Below are 16,136 nucleotides of genomic sequence, written 5' to 3'. Positions count from 1 at the left end.
GACCAGTGGTCCCCAACCTTTTTATCACGGGGGACTGGTCAACCCTTGACAATTTTACTAGGCCTGGGGAATCTTTAATGCAAGGGTAATTTCATGCAGAATTGTATCAACAATGAGTCTACCACAGAGCATCACCCTGCTTTGGAAGTAGCCCAGGAAAGCTAATAATGGATTAACTAACATTCAGCCAGTGCTTTGGCAGTTGCACTGGCTTCTGATTGAATTCCAGATCAAGATTAAGGTTCTGATATTTACCTTCAAGACCATTCACAGTCTGGGCCCAGCATACCTGAGGGACCACCTTTCTGCCTATGTCCCCAAAAGAGCAGTTTGCTCTGCAAATTCCAACCCGCTGGTGGTCCGTGTTTCCAAGGAAGTAGGCTTGGCCACAACCCGGGCCAAGATGTTTTCACTCCTGGCCCTTACTTGGTGGAATGAGTTCCCAGAGGAGATTCAGGCTCTGCAAGAATCGACACAGCTCCATGGTCTCAACAAGACGTAGCTTTTTCACCAAGTGGGGCCAATGACTTAACAACATCTATGACCCTCCCCTACAAAACACCCCCACAGAAAGACACCTAGCCTGGAGATTTAGGGTTAGTGATCAATATTCTGGATGCTGCTATTACTTAAATGTTGCTAAATTGTTCATTTCTTTAAATCATGCTTTATATTGCTATAATGTTTATATTTACTATATGTTGGTTTTAATTCATTGTTAATTCTTAACCATATTATGTACACCACCCAGGACCATTCTGGGAGGGTGGTATAGAAATTTGATAAATAATAACAACAACATTATGAGTATTTATTTATTTAAAATATTTATATCTCACTTTTTTCCCTTGTCAGGTTGATCTTTCTCTGCTGGCTGAATTTCTGTGCAGCTCTATGCCTGACCTTCAGGCAAAGAGCCACAAGATATTTCAGCCCAATGTTACTTTCAGTGTCATTTGGTCTATGCCCAAGATGAGAAACAGTTTATAATTTTCCATAGAGAAACCAAGGCATGGCCCACTTTGGTTTAGTAGGAGGTAATCCTGTTAATGGTCAAGGGCATTTAAAGCCCAGGGATGTTGCACTGCTGGAGATATCACTTTGCATAAGATTCATGGTTGCCATTATGAGTCTTTTTGCCAAGCATAATTTTATTAACTGTACAGCACAGCGTATTTTGCTAATTAAGTATAGTTTTAAGATTGCCTTTACAGCCCCTTCTCATTATTTTACTTTCTCTTTAAATAAAAGATCACTAGTAGTTGCTACAGCAGTGAACAGGGCAGAGGCCCTAGTGTTCCAGGCAAGGGTACGCTATGGCCCAAGGAAACAGATTAAATTGGGGTGGAGACAAAGGTATTAATTCCAGGATTCTGCATGCAAGCAGGCTAATCTTTCCATGTGTCTATTTATTGTTTCTTCATGACCTTCCTGAATCAGATCCAGCAGAACAAACCATACAAGACATGTAAATTGGCAAAGAAATGAGATTAAGGCTTTATTTGTGGGTTTCAATGCTTTTAAGAAATTCAGCAGCTGAGAAGCCTTAGTTCTTCCAATAAGGCAAAGATGTAGAAACAAAAATGGAAGAGCTGCAGGACTGGAACCAGGTCTTAATTAATCAATTCCATTAATGATGTGGAGACAAAATGCTGGATACATTGAAGTCTCTCACACCATCCCAAGATGGTGTGTGACAAGAGGGGAGGTGACTGTGGCTATGTGGTAGAGCATTGGTTTGCTCCCCATGAAGAACGCCTCATGTTTCAAACCTGCAATCTCCAGTCAAAAGGGGTTAACTTATTCATTTTATTCATTTATACTCTGACTTTCTCCCCAGTGGGGACCCAAGGCGGCTTACATCATTCTCCCCTCCTCTATTTTATCTTCCCTACAACCCTGTGAAGTAGGCTAGGCTGAGAGAATGTGACTGGTCCAGAGTCACCCAGCAGGCTTCCATAGTACAAGCGGGAGTTGGAACCCAGGTCTCCCAGATCCTAGTCCAACATTCTTTACCACTGTACCACACTGACTCACCATAGGAGTAGTAGTACAATGCTCAGGTTGTAGGTAAGAACCGAGCTGCTGACAGTCACATTAGACAATACTGACCTTAATGGACCAATTGGGAAAGAGCATCTGCTTGACATGCACAGGGTCTCAGGTTAATCCCTGGCATCTCTGATCCCTGGATCAGGCAATAGGTGATGTAAAATACCTTAGGCAGAAACCATGGAGAGCAGCTGCCAATCTGAGTAGAGAACACTGACTCTGATTGATCAATAGTCTGATTCAGTTACAAGGCAGCTTCATGTGTATTCCTGTGTAAAGGTCTGTCTTGTTATAAGGCAGCTTCACATGTACAGATGTCAAAGTCCCTTCCATAGCATCTGCAATTAGGAGGGCGGGAAAAAGAATGTCAAAAGTTTTCATATAATCCTGGAAAGGCATCTAGTGAGACCCACCTCAGATAGTACTATTTGTCTTCGAAGGAAGGAAGGAAGGAAGGAAGGAAGGAAGGAAGGAAGGAAGGAAGGAAGGAAGGAAGGAAGGAAGGAAGGAAGGAAGGAAGGAAGGAGTTACTCAAAGACCCTACTTGAATCATTTCTGTCTTTAGATGCTACTTCACCTAGAATTTTTTTGTCACTGTGTATGATCTATACAAGTGTATCCGTAGATTACCTTTCACATTTTAAAAGGGACAAGCAGCTAAAAATACAGCATGTATAGCTCAGTAAGATACATGGCATGCACACTTTGTCTTTGGATATCATATTCATGTACAAAAATGTTTCATTTGAAGTGGCTAATGAAGAAGAAGAATTGGATTTTATAGCCTAGTCTTCTCTGCTGCAAGAAGTCTCAAAGTGCCTCACAATCACCCTTCCTTTCTTCTTCCCACAACAGGTACTGTATGAGTTAAATGAAGCTGAGAAAGGTCTGAGAGAACTGTGACTGGCCCAAGGTCATCCAGCAGGCTCCATGTGAAGAAGTGGGGCATCAAGCCCTGTTCTCTAGATTACAGACCACTACACCACACTGGCTCCCATGCTCCTTACAAGTTCATGGCTATTTCACCTCTGACCAGTATCCAACACTGAATCATTCTCTAGAAGTGAAAAAATGTTTTTATTTACAATAAAACAAATAAACAGACGAAGTATAAACGCATTCCACATTAAAAGGAATCTGGAAGTCAGTAAGGACTACACCCCACCCTGCAGGCCCAAGGTGTGCTACCAGTTTGATGTCTCACTGTGGGAGCTGTTATTTCAGAGACTAATATTCCTTTCACAGCCTACCAACCTTTCTGTTAGGCCTAGTGTTTGCTTTCTGTGGGGAAAGGAACAGAAACAGAGCTTCTCTTTTGCAACTATACACTGTCCCCAAAGTTTACAAAGAAGCTTCTTTATCGTTGTCAGACACCAGAGGTGGCAAAGAGGTATGGAATGAGCACATGGGTAGTAGCAAGCCATGAGTTCTGGCCTCTTAGGACTACTAAGTCTCTGTGGAATGTGGGGTAGAAGGCAGGATAGGATATGGTTTCTATCAGAGAGTTCACAGAACAAGTCAGACTTTGGTTGCTGACAAATGAAGAGGAAGTGTCCAGAAGCCCATCTTTTACTGCATTAGGGACTTCTCTGATGCTCTGGCTTCCCTCCATCATGCCACTGGCAGAATCCAGCCACAGCTACAGCTTCAAGGATAGGCCAAGAGCAGCTGCATGAAAATATTTTTTTTCTTGGTACACTAGGCAGCCTGCCATTTCCCTGGGCGCCCGAGATGTTCAGTAGCCAGTCTGGAAACAGTGAGATTGCCAGCTACTTGACACCAGTACACCCAAGGCACTTTTGCCAAACAATAAGCACCAGCTAGGAAAAGAATTCCAACAGGCAGATAGCAGCAGAGCCCACAGGCCAGCAGCTGGCACAGATTGTCGGCACACCCTCCAGGCACACCTAGCTAAGAGTGCCTGAGGTCTTGGGCCCTGTGTCGCTGCTTCAGGTCCCTGCCAAACACCAAGGCTGGCAGCTGTGCACCTCTTCTCCTGCTCTTGGCTCAGGCAGCAGGAACACTGCTCTTTTCCACTTTCTATCAGGAGGAGTCTGGAAGAACAGCCAGGGGGAAAGGGAGACAGAGCACATCTCCTCTCCCTTCCCTTAGCCCTTCAAGAATCCTGCAGATTTGGGAAAAGAGCTGCTAGTTTCCCAAGCAGTCTTGAGCACATAATACTGGTTCCAACAGACTCAAAAGGTGTCACCTCCTGTGAATTCATTTCCTTTGTCAAACCTTTGTGTCTTTGATTCCTGATGATTTGATAGCAGAGGACCATGGAGACCTCATTGCCAAGGTGTTCAACCCAGGGTCTCCCCCTCAGAGCTCTTATCCAGGGAATGAGATCTGGGTCCAGGTTTCAGGAAGAGAAGCACAGACCACAGCACTCCATGCAGATCTCCAGGCAGTCAGCTGACTCGCAGCATGCATCAATGATGCCACAGTCCATGTCACATGGCAGGTCACAGTCAGCGCATTCCCCAGAGCCGCAGCAGCAGCAGCAGATGCATGAATCTTCAGAGCTGCATGAGCCGCAAGTGGCACAATCCAGCATGATGTTGCAGAGTGTCAGGAACTCACAGAAGAGGCAGGAGAGGATGCAGTGGACACAGCAATCTGGAAGCAGAAAGAAGAGTGTCAAAGAGCAAGCAGAGGTGAGCATGGCTGCTGGAACAGGAAAGGGAGATTAGTGACTTGCCCATAATTGGATGGTCAGAAGACACTGTGGATAGTGAGAGCACAGAAAGAGTCTGCCAAGGCATTTCTGGAGTTTAATTATTGCTGTAAAATTCCAGTGACACCAAGACTAACATTAATATTTCAAAAGAACCAATTACATTTCACCCTCCCAAGATTTGGGGGAGCAGCTTGGCTATAGCACTCAGAGCCACTGCAGAAATTGAAGAGCTTCTCTACAGCCCCACTGCTGGTTATAATGGGAAGGGAGAGCATATTAAGGAAGTGAATGAGTGTGGATTTTATGGCTGGGAGAAAAGCATTTAATAATGTTCCAGGCAGTTCTGAGTAGGAAGTCTTATTCATTTGGGGGGGGGGGATATGACAGGGTCATAATCCTAAAACCACATCCTTCCTTCTGGACATATTTAACATTAAATACTTTAAACATATTTAACGCTAAATATCCCCCCCCCCGCCAGATCCCATCATAGATTTTTTTAAAAAGAAGGAAGGACACCAAAGCAGTTGAGGACCAATTTCTCCTCTTTGAGCAAGAGAGGCCAGAACTTCTGCATGTGCCTGTAGGATGATGACTTTATATTCCACCTTGTCTTGTGGTTCAATGAGACTTACAACAATAGTGAAAAACAATTCCAGTTAAAAGTAGAATACTGGCCTGCTTAGAATCCTGGACTAATTATTTTTTCAAAACAAGGTGTTTAATATCTCATCCAGCAATCATTTGCCTGCACATCTCCATATTCTTCTGCTCTTTCTCAGTTGTGCTTTGCCTTTTGGCTTGCTCTTTGGGGGCATCAGCAGCTTTCTAATACTTGCACATATAGCATATAATCCTTGGTGAGATGGTAGCAGTTAAAACATTTGTGTTGGCAGAAAAGGTGGAAATGTCAAAGAGAGCCACAAGCAGGAGAAATAGAATCTGAACTCCTGGCCTCCCCGTTTTAGACCAGATAGCATTCCTTAAACATAAGATTGTCTGGGTTCAAGAATACAGCATATCCCCTGTGCTAAAGAGCATGATGCTAAGTTTTCACAGGTGAAGGAGGAATCTTGCAAATCTTTAAATCTGGCTGTGGGTATCAGGATAGGTTGTGCATGTGATCACAAATGGCACACTGAATGAGGAGAGCCAGACCTCAAAAACCCTTTAAATGGAGGGTCATGATCAGATTCCACAAGTCCTGACCGCCTTGCTTTAGATCTCAATTTTTTTCTGGCTTTGTAACTGCATGAAGAGGTACTGGGACTGGAATGTGCCTGGAAAGAATGTGCATTTTGCTACAGGTCTCTGTTAAATACAAACAAATCTTGCTTTGAGCCTCTCCATGTAGCTGGGATCCCAACATGAAGTTACAATCAGGGTCACCAGGGTCTCCTTCATCACATTTTCTGGTGAAGTGGTTCTTTCCGTTCTCTTTGATAAGGACCAAATGCATTTTAACAGCAGCTGCAAAACAGTAAACTGTGGGGAGAGGTACCTTCCTGTGCTTCAGTGGGGATCTGAGATGATGCAGATTTGGAGCTGCCTTTGCTCTTTTTACTGATCTGGCTGTTGATGGAGTGATGTGACTGGAGCTTCCGATGAGGCTTCTGGGAGCTTGACAATGAACTGACTTCCGAACACAGGACACCGTTCCCAGCCTCACTGCTAGAACTGCCAAGGTCAGGTACATGCCCAGCACCATTTTGGAGAAGAGGGGTATAACCTGTAGTTGGATGCGTCTGGACAGTTACTCGGCTCTGGGGCTGGCCTGTCAAGGACAGAGAGAAGCAAACAGAGCACAATTATGATGCATCGCATCTAGAACGTTATACTTAAGACTTTGCCAAACACAATGTGAAACTCCTTTATGTTCCTTTGAGAATTAAAGATGCACAACCATTTATCACAATTTGTTTTACTTATCACCTCTCTCTGTCTTTATGGGAGGAAAAACAGGTGATGTGACAAATAAAAAAGACAAATGCAGAATATTTCAGAGCCTTAATTATCTGTTCCTCATTCAGGCACGTAATGTGTGTCCTAGGCTGGGTAGCCAAGCATATCTGCTGCCCCCTTCATCTCCAAACTGAGTTTTGTGACTTAAGTACTTTAAAATTGTACAGGGTTTTGTGCTGGTGTTTGCACAAACAATGGCATAGAAACAGCTCAGAAAGCTAGGAAAAGACAGTAGCTGGTCCAATAACACATTTTGATCCCAAGCCAGAGGTTTTCAGACAGAAACGGGCTACACACATGCTTCTGCATATGAGATTTGTTCTCCACTGAAGAGAAGATCAGTGTTGCTCAACTTCAGGGCAGAAACTAAATGTATTCAAAGAATCAGCCCCCATCCTGTCCAAATAAGTGACCAAGGATTTCTAGAATCAGTATCCAATAACTCTGGCCATCTGCAATTATACTCTAAGGACAGAAGGCAAGACACCAATCCAGCTAACATTAAAAGGAGCACTCTTGGGGCCAAATCACAGGAGAGATTTTTAAAGTAGCTGGAAAGGGGGGAACTCACCTACACCCGGCAGGTGTATGGAATATTATTTTTAAAGCCTACAGAGGCCCATTTGGCTCAGGACTAGGGGCAGAAATCAACCCAAGGATTTATCTGCCCAATTTGGGAGATGCAGGTTTTAAATTGACACTTCGCACAGCTACTGCGTGTCTTGGTGGTGGTGGTGGGGGGAGCAACTGACTGGACCCGACTTGCTTCTTAGCATACTTACTTCCATTTTAACCCCTATTTTCCAATGCAGCTGAATTCTGGAAGTTCAGATTTTTGTGCATGCTAGACTTTTTTCTTTCTCAGGGTCCTTCCCACTAACTTCCTTGTGGCCTCCAGTGCATTTTTTTTTCCAAATCAAGGGTATGAGAAGTTGTAAGCCTCCATGAAGGATATGTCTTGTGGTATACATTTTGAAAAGCGGATGTTCATTGTGTGGTATGTATTCCTGACTAGATGTAATCCCTATGCAGCCTTTGGTCACCAGCCTGCTGTATGGGTGACCCTGGGGCAGACACTCTGTGCCTAACTTATCTCTCACAGAGTTGTTGTGAAGATAAGATGGAGGAGAGAAGAACAATGTAAGCTGGGTTACATATTTTATTTCCTATTACAGTAACACCAGAACAAGAATTAATTAGGTCCTTAACTCTCAGGCCCATAGGTCGAAACTTGCTCATATCAATTTAAATTGACCCTCTCCGACTGATTTGCTTAAGGTTTCATTGGCCAATCTAGCAAGTACATCAAACTGTACTTTTAATTGTCTGCTTTTTTCTTCATGGTTATTAGATGAATGTATGAAGAAAAAAATGTATAACATATACACATAACAATTGTCAATACAATAAAAAGCCATACTTGGATACTGATTTAAAACCTTTACATCCCAACTTATTCCCTTAGGTCAGGGGTAGTCAACCTGTGGTCCTCCAGATACTCATGGACTACAATTCCCATGGGCCCCTGCCAGCAAATGGAATGGGAATTGTAGTCCATGAACATCTGGAGGACCACAGGTTGACTAACCCTGCCTTAGGTGATGGATGAGGCAACAAGTTACAAGGGCATGAAGCATTAACAGTCCATTAAAATACAAAAAGATCAACCCCCCCCAAATAAAAATGCACCCACATCTGCCCGAACAGGTAACTCTCCACAAAATGCCTTCTGAAAAAACACTTATCTTAGATGCGTTCCTAAATGTTTAGGTACCCTCTGTACCTACTCTGGTAAGCCATTCCAGAGGACTGGACATACTACAGAAAAAAACTGTGTCTTAACTGTTACATTACAGACAATCCTTAAAGGCAGTAACTGAAACAGAAAGCGCTCTGAAGAATGCAGCCTTCATATGTGGGTATATCGAGAGATTCAGATCAATAAGCATGAGTAGGACTCTAGGCCATGAAGGGATTTAAAGATAATAACCAGTGTTTTGAATTGGACCTGGAAGCAAGCAGGTAACCAGTGCAGTTGAGGCAATACTGAAGTCATATTTTCCAAAGGGCTGATTCCAGAAAGGAGCCTTACTGTCCCATTGTTTGCCAACTGGCACTTTCCAGATATCTTCAAACACTGTCCCATGTTACAGGAGTCCAATCTGTAGGTTACGATAGTGTAGATCAGTGTGGCTAGCTGGAAGTGTCTAAATAAGGGACCAGCTTGTGCACTAGTTGTAATCAAAATGCAGGATTCCTAGCAATAGTGCCAACTTGTTTATCAATCAAGAGTCCCCTCAAGCTCTTAACTAGATCTGTTAAACTCGTCAAAGTCTGGTAAATTAACACCAGCCATGCTCAGCCTTCCCAACCTTTGATCTGTCTTGATTATATGTCTCAACATGTATATGTATCTAAAATACAGATATGTATGTGTGCTACACATACAATTGTATGCATACTTCATATATATTTTACTGCCAATGGAAAATGCTGTCTATCTAAGCTTAGAAGACTGGAATGACAAAGCAGCTGAATATGCTGTAATGGTGAAATTATATTTGAAAAATAGATCATGTTCAAATTTTGAGGGTAGATGGAGTCTATTATGAAAGCAGAAGTTAACCTTATAATGGGAAACACTTAAAATGATATAAATGTATATAGATGAAGTTGACAATTCATACTGTTGTCTTCTTTTTGACATTTGGAATAGGCTGAATTATTGTTTTGAATATTGTTTATGTTTAAATACAAATGTGGGATTGCAGAGATAATATCCTTACCCATTAGTCCTCTTAATATTTGTGAAACAACCCTGGGGGTGGAGAGTGTCCTGGCTGTCCGAGATGGAAAAGGGCCAATCAGGATGATGGCACTCTGGAAAAGGGCCAATCAGGGCTCGCACCCTGATTGGCCCTCTCTCTCCAGCTCCTACCCTCCTTCCCTGGACTCTAGCCACTTTGCACTCAGACGCCTGGACTCTGGCCATTTTGCTCTCGGATGCCTGAGAGAGACACTCAGACCTATTATGCACGGCGGCTGCTACTCCGGGCGGCTGCTGTGTTGTTACAGCAGGGCAGGATGCCCCGATGTTCTCCGTGTATGCACGGGGTCGGTGTTCCCCAGCATATGCTGATGTCCCGGCATAGTGCACGCACATGAGCTGCTCTGGGGCTGAGAAGCCTGGGATGCTGCTCTCAGTGGCAGCGGCTGGGGGGGGGGGAGTGGGGAGGGGCTGAGCCCCCACTCCATGCTACGGCGGGGGCAGGGAGATGCCCCTGTCAGCTCCACAACTCCACGGAGCTCGCAGGAGTGTGCGGTGTCCCTACAGGGATACCATAGGTCAGGGCTTTGCGGGGCAAAAGTCCCAGCGCTGGACTCTTTTCTTGCTCCCAGCCCATTCCCACAGTTACCAAGCACGCCCATCTGATGGTCTGCTACGACCCACCAGTGAGGATCCTCAGCAACCCCTGTCCACCTCCTCGTACCACAGCTGCACCCTCTACACAGTGTGGAGGGAGTGAGCCACCAACAGCCCAGGGCTCACCCAAGGGCTCCCAGCAAGTCAGGTGGCAGGTGCACAGACACCAATGAAGAAGAAGAAGAGTTGGTTCTTAGATGCTACTTTTCTCTACCCAAAGGAGTCTCAAAGTGGCTTACCTTCCCTTTCCACAACAGACACCCTGTGAGGGAGGTGAGGCTGAGAGAACCCTGATATTACAGCTTTATCAGGGCTGTGGTGAGCCCAAGGTCACCCAGCTGGTTGCATGTGGGGGTCGTGGAATCAAACCTGGCTTGCCAGATTAAAAGTCCCCACGCCTAACCACTATAACAAGCTGGTGAGCCATGACATGCTGGGGCAGATCCGACACTGGGGATGGGGGGAAGAGCTCACCACCATTCAAGAGGAACATGGGGAGGATGGCAAAGCCAATAGGGGGCATGGAAAGGGGATGGATGTCCGAGGGGCACGCTGCAGGGGAGAGGAAGGACAGCTGAGGAGGGAGAATAAAAGGAAGCAGCGATAGCACAGTGGGATGGGTGAGAACGAGAAGGAGAGAGAGGAGAGAGAGGAGAGTGATAGAGAGGAATCAACAACCAGGAGGAGGAGGAGGAAGAGGAGGGAGACTTTGGCTAGCTTTGAGCCACCCACCAGCAGCCCAGATGGAGTCCCCAGAGTGAGCAACCAGGAGGAGGAGAGCTCAGACAAGGACCATACCTCCCCTCTTCCCATACAAAGGCAACCAGCCCGGGACCTCACCAAAACCCCACAAAATGACGGCTCTGCCACCTCATCCTCAAGGGGTGTGTCAGGGGAGCCACACTCTGTCAGTTATCAAATGTTGTCAAGATTTGGATGAGGAAGAGATAAGGGAGAACGATGTTCAGAATTGGAGGAGAAAAGAGAATGATTATTAATGTATCTTTTTATTATATTTCACTGCTCATGAACACATATATGCAATGAATGTCTATGTAGGTAATGTGAAAAGCAATCTTAAATGCAATCTATTACAAACCACTGTTTGGCATGTGCCAGTTTAATAAACAAAATAGGTTAGATTCAATAGGTTAATTTGTCCCTCTGCCAAATGAAAGCACAATGGCTCATGTAACAGGGGTCTATGATTTCCCCTAAATTTAGAGGTGATGTCAGCTTATGGTCCTTTAGATCCTCTTTGAGAGAAAATAATTCATACAAAGAATTCATCTTTTGCAATCTTACAGTTTCCAGCTAACATACCTGTAAAGTCCAGACTAGGACATGATTCTGGATTGGCCACAAAGAAAACAAATATCGCCACCACCAACAGGAGAACCAGTGTTTTTCCCTGCTAGACTTTACATGTCTCTCCTCTCTCTGATCCATAAACAAACAATGATTCAGCAGAAAGGCTTTAGGGAGCAAAGTACTTTGAGCCAGCCTGGGGAACAGAAGCTGTATTCTTTTTGGAGTGTCATCTGGACAGGACTGTAAGACTTTTGAGATGGAAAGGGTCAGTATTGAATCATGTTGAACTCATACAAGACCTCTAAATACAACATGCTTCTTTTCCATGACAGCAGGTCATTAGGCAATATGCAAAAGGTAGCAAAGAAACAATCTTGGTGAGGGTACCTAGCAAAAGTTGTTACATTTACACAGGATCCCATTTTGATGATGCACATGGTCTCAAAGGACAGAAGAAAATAGAGGTGGGCACTGAGAAATGCATCTGCTGTTTCCTTGAATAGACTACAGGAAGGAGGCCTCCTGACCTGGGAATTGTCTGTCAAATAAAATACCCAGTGTTCCCTGACCTTGCGTATGAACTTTTACTCAGGTTTTCAGTCTGCTGTAATGCCAGTTTCAAGGCGCTTTTTGACCCAAGAACCATACATTAGTATGCTAATACTCATGAGATGCAGTGGCCACATGATGAAAGTTTCTCACTTAATACAAATGGTTTGAAATTTCCAAATATACCTACGGTCTTCTTATCTGTGAGACCAAGAGAGTAGATGCAATTTCTGTGCTTAAACTTTTATGTGAGGAGATAGCCCCCTTGCTATATGTATTTCCATCTAGTTTTCAAATTTAGCCAGAAATGAATTTTATCATTTGAGTTCAAATGAAACCCACGAGAATATGGGTTCACACCGACATGACCTTAACTGCAGTGGCATGGGTGAACTATTATAATCATCATTATTTGGAGGATGAAATTATAGAGTGGTGGTGAATCCCCTAATCAGATAATTACAGGTGGAAACTCCACTGATGATAAGAATTTCATTCTCAGCTTTTTATTGCATCCCTTCCCCCAATAAAGTACAATATCAAAACAGACCAACATTAAAGGTGCCTCTGTTTCAGGGGGTGAAAGAAAGTGAGTAGGCTGTAGACCCAGTAGATGCAATAAGAGTTTTCAACCTCAGGATGGGGCCTAGATATCTCCTGGATTTACAACTGACCTCCAGACTACAGAGGTCAATTCTCCTAAGAAAATGGCTACTTCGGAGAGTGACCTGTATGGAATTATAACCCACCACGACTCTTCCCCTACTCAAAGCCCACCCCCAAACTCTGCCTCCAGTTTTCCAGGTATATCCCTCCCAGAATTGGCAACCCTAGGTGCAATCCACAACAATTTTTTTTCTGTGAAAACCAACCCAAATATACTGGGTATTGCACAGAAATTATAATAATAGTAGGGGCCAAGCCCGTTGCATTCAGGAATATAGCGGGCACTAGATTGGGGGGTGGTGTGGAATAACTCTGTGGATGGCCTCTCCCTCCCCCCTGGACCTGGAAAAGTTGCAGGCTGGAGGCCCCCAGGCAGGGAACTCACCAGCAGGGGCAGCGCTCTTGCAGCAGGGATCTGCAGCCACTGAGGGAAGTGGAAAGAGAAGGAGGTGGTCAGAGGTGGGGGACGGAAGGCGATTGGTTGGCTGCTGGACAGAAAGGCAAGCCAGTTGGAGGAGGAGGCACTCAGGGGCAGGGCAGCCACCCTGAGTGGCTGTTAAACGCTGAGTGGCACTTAAGCCATGAGACACGCTCCTCCTCCAAGCCCTTACCAGAAATATATTATGTGGAACAGATTCTTCTGGATTCCCCCACCCAAGAAACAAACAAAACAAATTAAACCAAAAGGGGGGAGGAAACACTTTTTAAGGCTGAGAACATATTCAGACTATATACCTGAAAAATACCTTACTGGTATTTTCCAGATATATTTGGATCTCCGGATAGTATCTAGGTTAGCAGGAAATGAGTACTGAAAAATCTCAAAAATATTCAGGAATAACCATAAAATTTGGAAGTCAGCATTTAAGGCTCCCAGGATGGCTTTTTCTTTATTTTTCTAGTGTGTCTGTGTCTGGGCTTGCTATCAGCTTCCCATATTGGTTTGGTGTTAATTCTGTTCTTTTAAATAGTTTTGCAATATTGTATTCTTTGTATGAATTACTTTGTGTAGTGTAGGGTTTGCTTTTTGAAGTGGATTCTTGGGTTCAACATTGCCTTTGATTCTCAAGTTGTACATTGACTCAGTTTGATTTGCATTTGTTGGACTTGCAACAGTGGTTTGGCTGGGAGGATTCTATTTGGTTTGACTTGGATGATTCTCTGGTTTGACATTGGGTTGGATGCTTGTGTTGCACATTTGTTGTGCTAGGCTTGTCATACTGTCCTGAAGTTCTGCCAGGATTTCCTGGTTCTGCATTTGTTCTTTGGGTCTGTTGCTCCTGTCTACTTTGAGGAGCTTCTGGTCAGGAGTTGCTTTGCTTGCTCTTGTGCCATTGGCTATTCTTTCCCCTGGAAAAATAATGGACTTTCCCACCACTCTTCCTAGCAATCAACAGAGAATGGCTGAGGGCACCATGTTCGGGAGCTAACAAAAGGTCCAATTCACTTAAAACCTGGGGGTTATTTACAGGATAGTCTGGAGGAAGTCAGAGTGCCTCACTTATCTCCTTGATCAGGCTGCTATATTTATAAGACTGCAGTACAGCTAGGGTTTGTCTTGCTCTGCAGTAACTCTATTTTATGCAGAACTTACAAACTGACACTCCAGCACCCAATCAAAAGAACCATCTCTTATTTAAAGCTAACAGTCATTTGGAAGACTACTTGTTCTATGATCCACTGCTCCCATCTACCACTGATTTTGTAGCTCCGCATTCTGTTTCCTCTGTTGTCATGAATGGGGATGCTTTACATGGAAAAAAGATATGGTGAATTTACTTGCCAATTCTCTTGCTAGGGAAAATTCTACTGACTGTAACAACAACAGATGAAGAACCTTTTTGTCACATAATTTCATAGTTTTGTACTTTGCCTTCCCCAAAATACGTATTGTTCAGAGAGCTTCTCAAACTGACACATTAGTAAAAGCTACACTAATACACACAAATGACAAAGCCCATATAAGTTCAGGACGTACTGCTCCCATCAAAGGACATGCACATATTAGAGGAATTTCCAGCTGCAGGCAGCTAAAGAGCCACCTCCAGCTAAGGTGGCATTAATACATAAGCGGAGCTTTTTTTGAGGGGGGAAAACAAAGTTCCTCAGTAAAGCTGCTACCTAGTGCAGACCCTATGCAGTATGAAATTAATCTGATGCAAACAGACTTTCAGAATCACATTTGCAGGCAACACCCATGATATATACATATGGGTGTTCTTCATAAGTGAACCCTCTACATGTGTACATTGTACTAATTGTCCCTTGAAACATTACTTAGTACCCTGAGCCCTTAATAATTCATTCCATTTAATGAAGGTACAAAATGCCTTACAGTCATTACTTCATTCATCCTCACAATAGCCCTTATGGGACTGGTTCAATGGACTTAGTAAGCTGCTCATGACCATGCAGCAGAGTTCAAGGCACAACTCAGATTTCACGCAGGTCTTTCCATATGGAAACCAACTATCCCACCCACTCTAACATTCTGCCCCTCAGCATTATTTGATTTCTGTATTCTTCTTCTAAATAAAAACTTTTTGTTACATTGTTGGTTGACAAATATAGCCACTATTAGGGCATCAGATTTTCTTAAGTTCACTGTTTGGGCAAAACCACATGAGAAAATGCGACTAGAAAGAAATTTGGCTGAAAAGGCTGCTGCAGTGGGTCCAATATGCATTAGGACATTGTCTAGCCATGGCAGTCCTGGGGCCAACCCATACTCCTTCCCAACTCCTGGAAAGCTCCCGCCGCTCCTGACCCCAACCTTGGAGCCCTGACAGACTCCAAGGGCAGAAGACAAGCTACAAAGCTCTACCCTGTGGTGCAGCTTGCTTGACCACAGAACTCCACAGAGGCTCATGGCCTTGATGCCAGATCAAGTTGAACCAGACACTGGCTCCAGAGACACTGAGCTCCAGCTGCACCCAGTGAAAGGCAGGGAGGGGAGAGCCTGCCCCCACTTAAGAGGGCCCCAGGAAGGGGAGGGAGGAGAAGCCAATCAGGGGGTGACAAGGGAGATAGGGAGCGGCTGGGACCAAGGGAGAGAGTGCCGGGAGACAGGTGGGGAGGAGACAGAACAGTCAGAGTGGGATACAAGGCAGAGCGGAAAGAGGAGTGAAGGGGCATGTGAGATGGAGGTTGACAGGGGGGGAGACCTCCCCCCAGCTGCAGGAATGGGGAGTGCATCTCAGGATCCCAAAGTAATGTCACAGCCAGCCCCCATCCAACAGAGCCAGTGACAGGGCATCATGGACATGGCAGTAGGCAAAGGGAAGACCAACTCTTTCCCTCTGTGCCATTTAACCAATAAAAAATATAGTGTGTGGTTCCATTAACATGTTTCTTTTTGGGGGGGAGGGGTGTGTGCACAATCAAGGTACTTGTCTTTTTTTTCTACCAGAGCTTAAAATTGCCTGTGCCACAGAGCTAATAGAGAATGTGTCTCTGTGTATGAAAACATATAGCAGAGTGCAGAGGCAATAC

The 16,136-nt window shown here is 44.4% G+C and overlaps 1 protein-coding gene across 3 annotated transcripts in view; it reads right to left on the bottom strand.

Moving 5' to 3' along the window:
• Window positions 1–3,105: 3,105 nt before the first annotated feature.
• Window positions 3,106–16,136, bottom strand: part of MDFI (MyoD family inhibitor) — a 45,550-nt gene continuing 32,519 nt past the window's right edge. For 2 of the 3 annotated variants that reach the window (XM_077334493.1, XM_077334495.1), the window contains exons 4-6: window positions 13,030–13,068; window positions 6,234–6,506; window positions 3,106–4,671 (exon numbers count right to left, since the gene is read on the bottom strand). In XM_077334493.1, the coding sequence (XP_077190608.1) occupies window positions 4,415–4,671; window positions 6,234–6,506; window positions 13,030–13,068 (569 nt within the window). In that variant the 3' untranslated portion in view covers window positions 3,106–4,414. The remainder of the gene's footprint in view (window positions 4,672–6,233; window positions 6,507–13,029; window positions 13,069–16,136) is intronic. The other variant, XM_077334494.1, reaches the window with a different exon arrangement.

The sequence above is a fragment of the Paroedura picta genome, chromosome 4, assembly GCF_049243985.1.
Source record: "Paroedura picta isolate Pp20150507F chromosome 4, Ppicta_v3.0, whole genome shotgun sequence".
NCBI lineage: Eukaryota > Metazoa > Chordata > Lepidosauria > Squamata > Gekkonidae > Paroedura > Paroedura picta.
The sequence above is the reverse complement of the archived record's forward strand: the minus strand, read 5'-3'. Positions and strand labels throughout refer to the sequence as shown.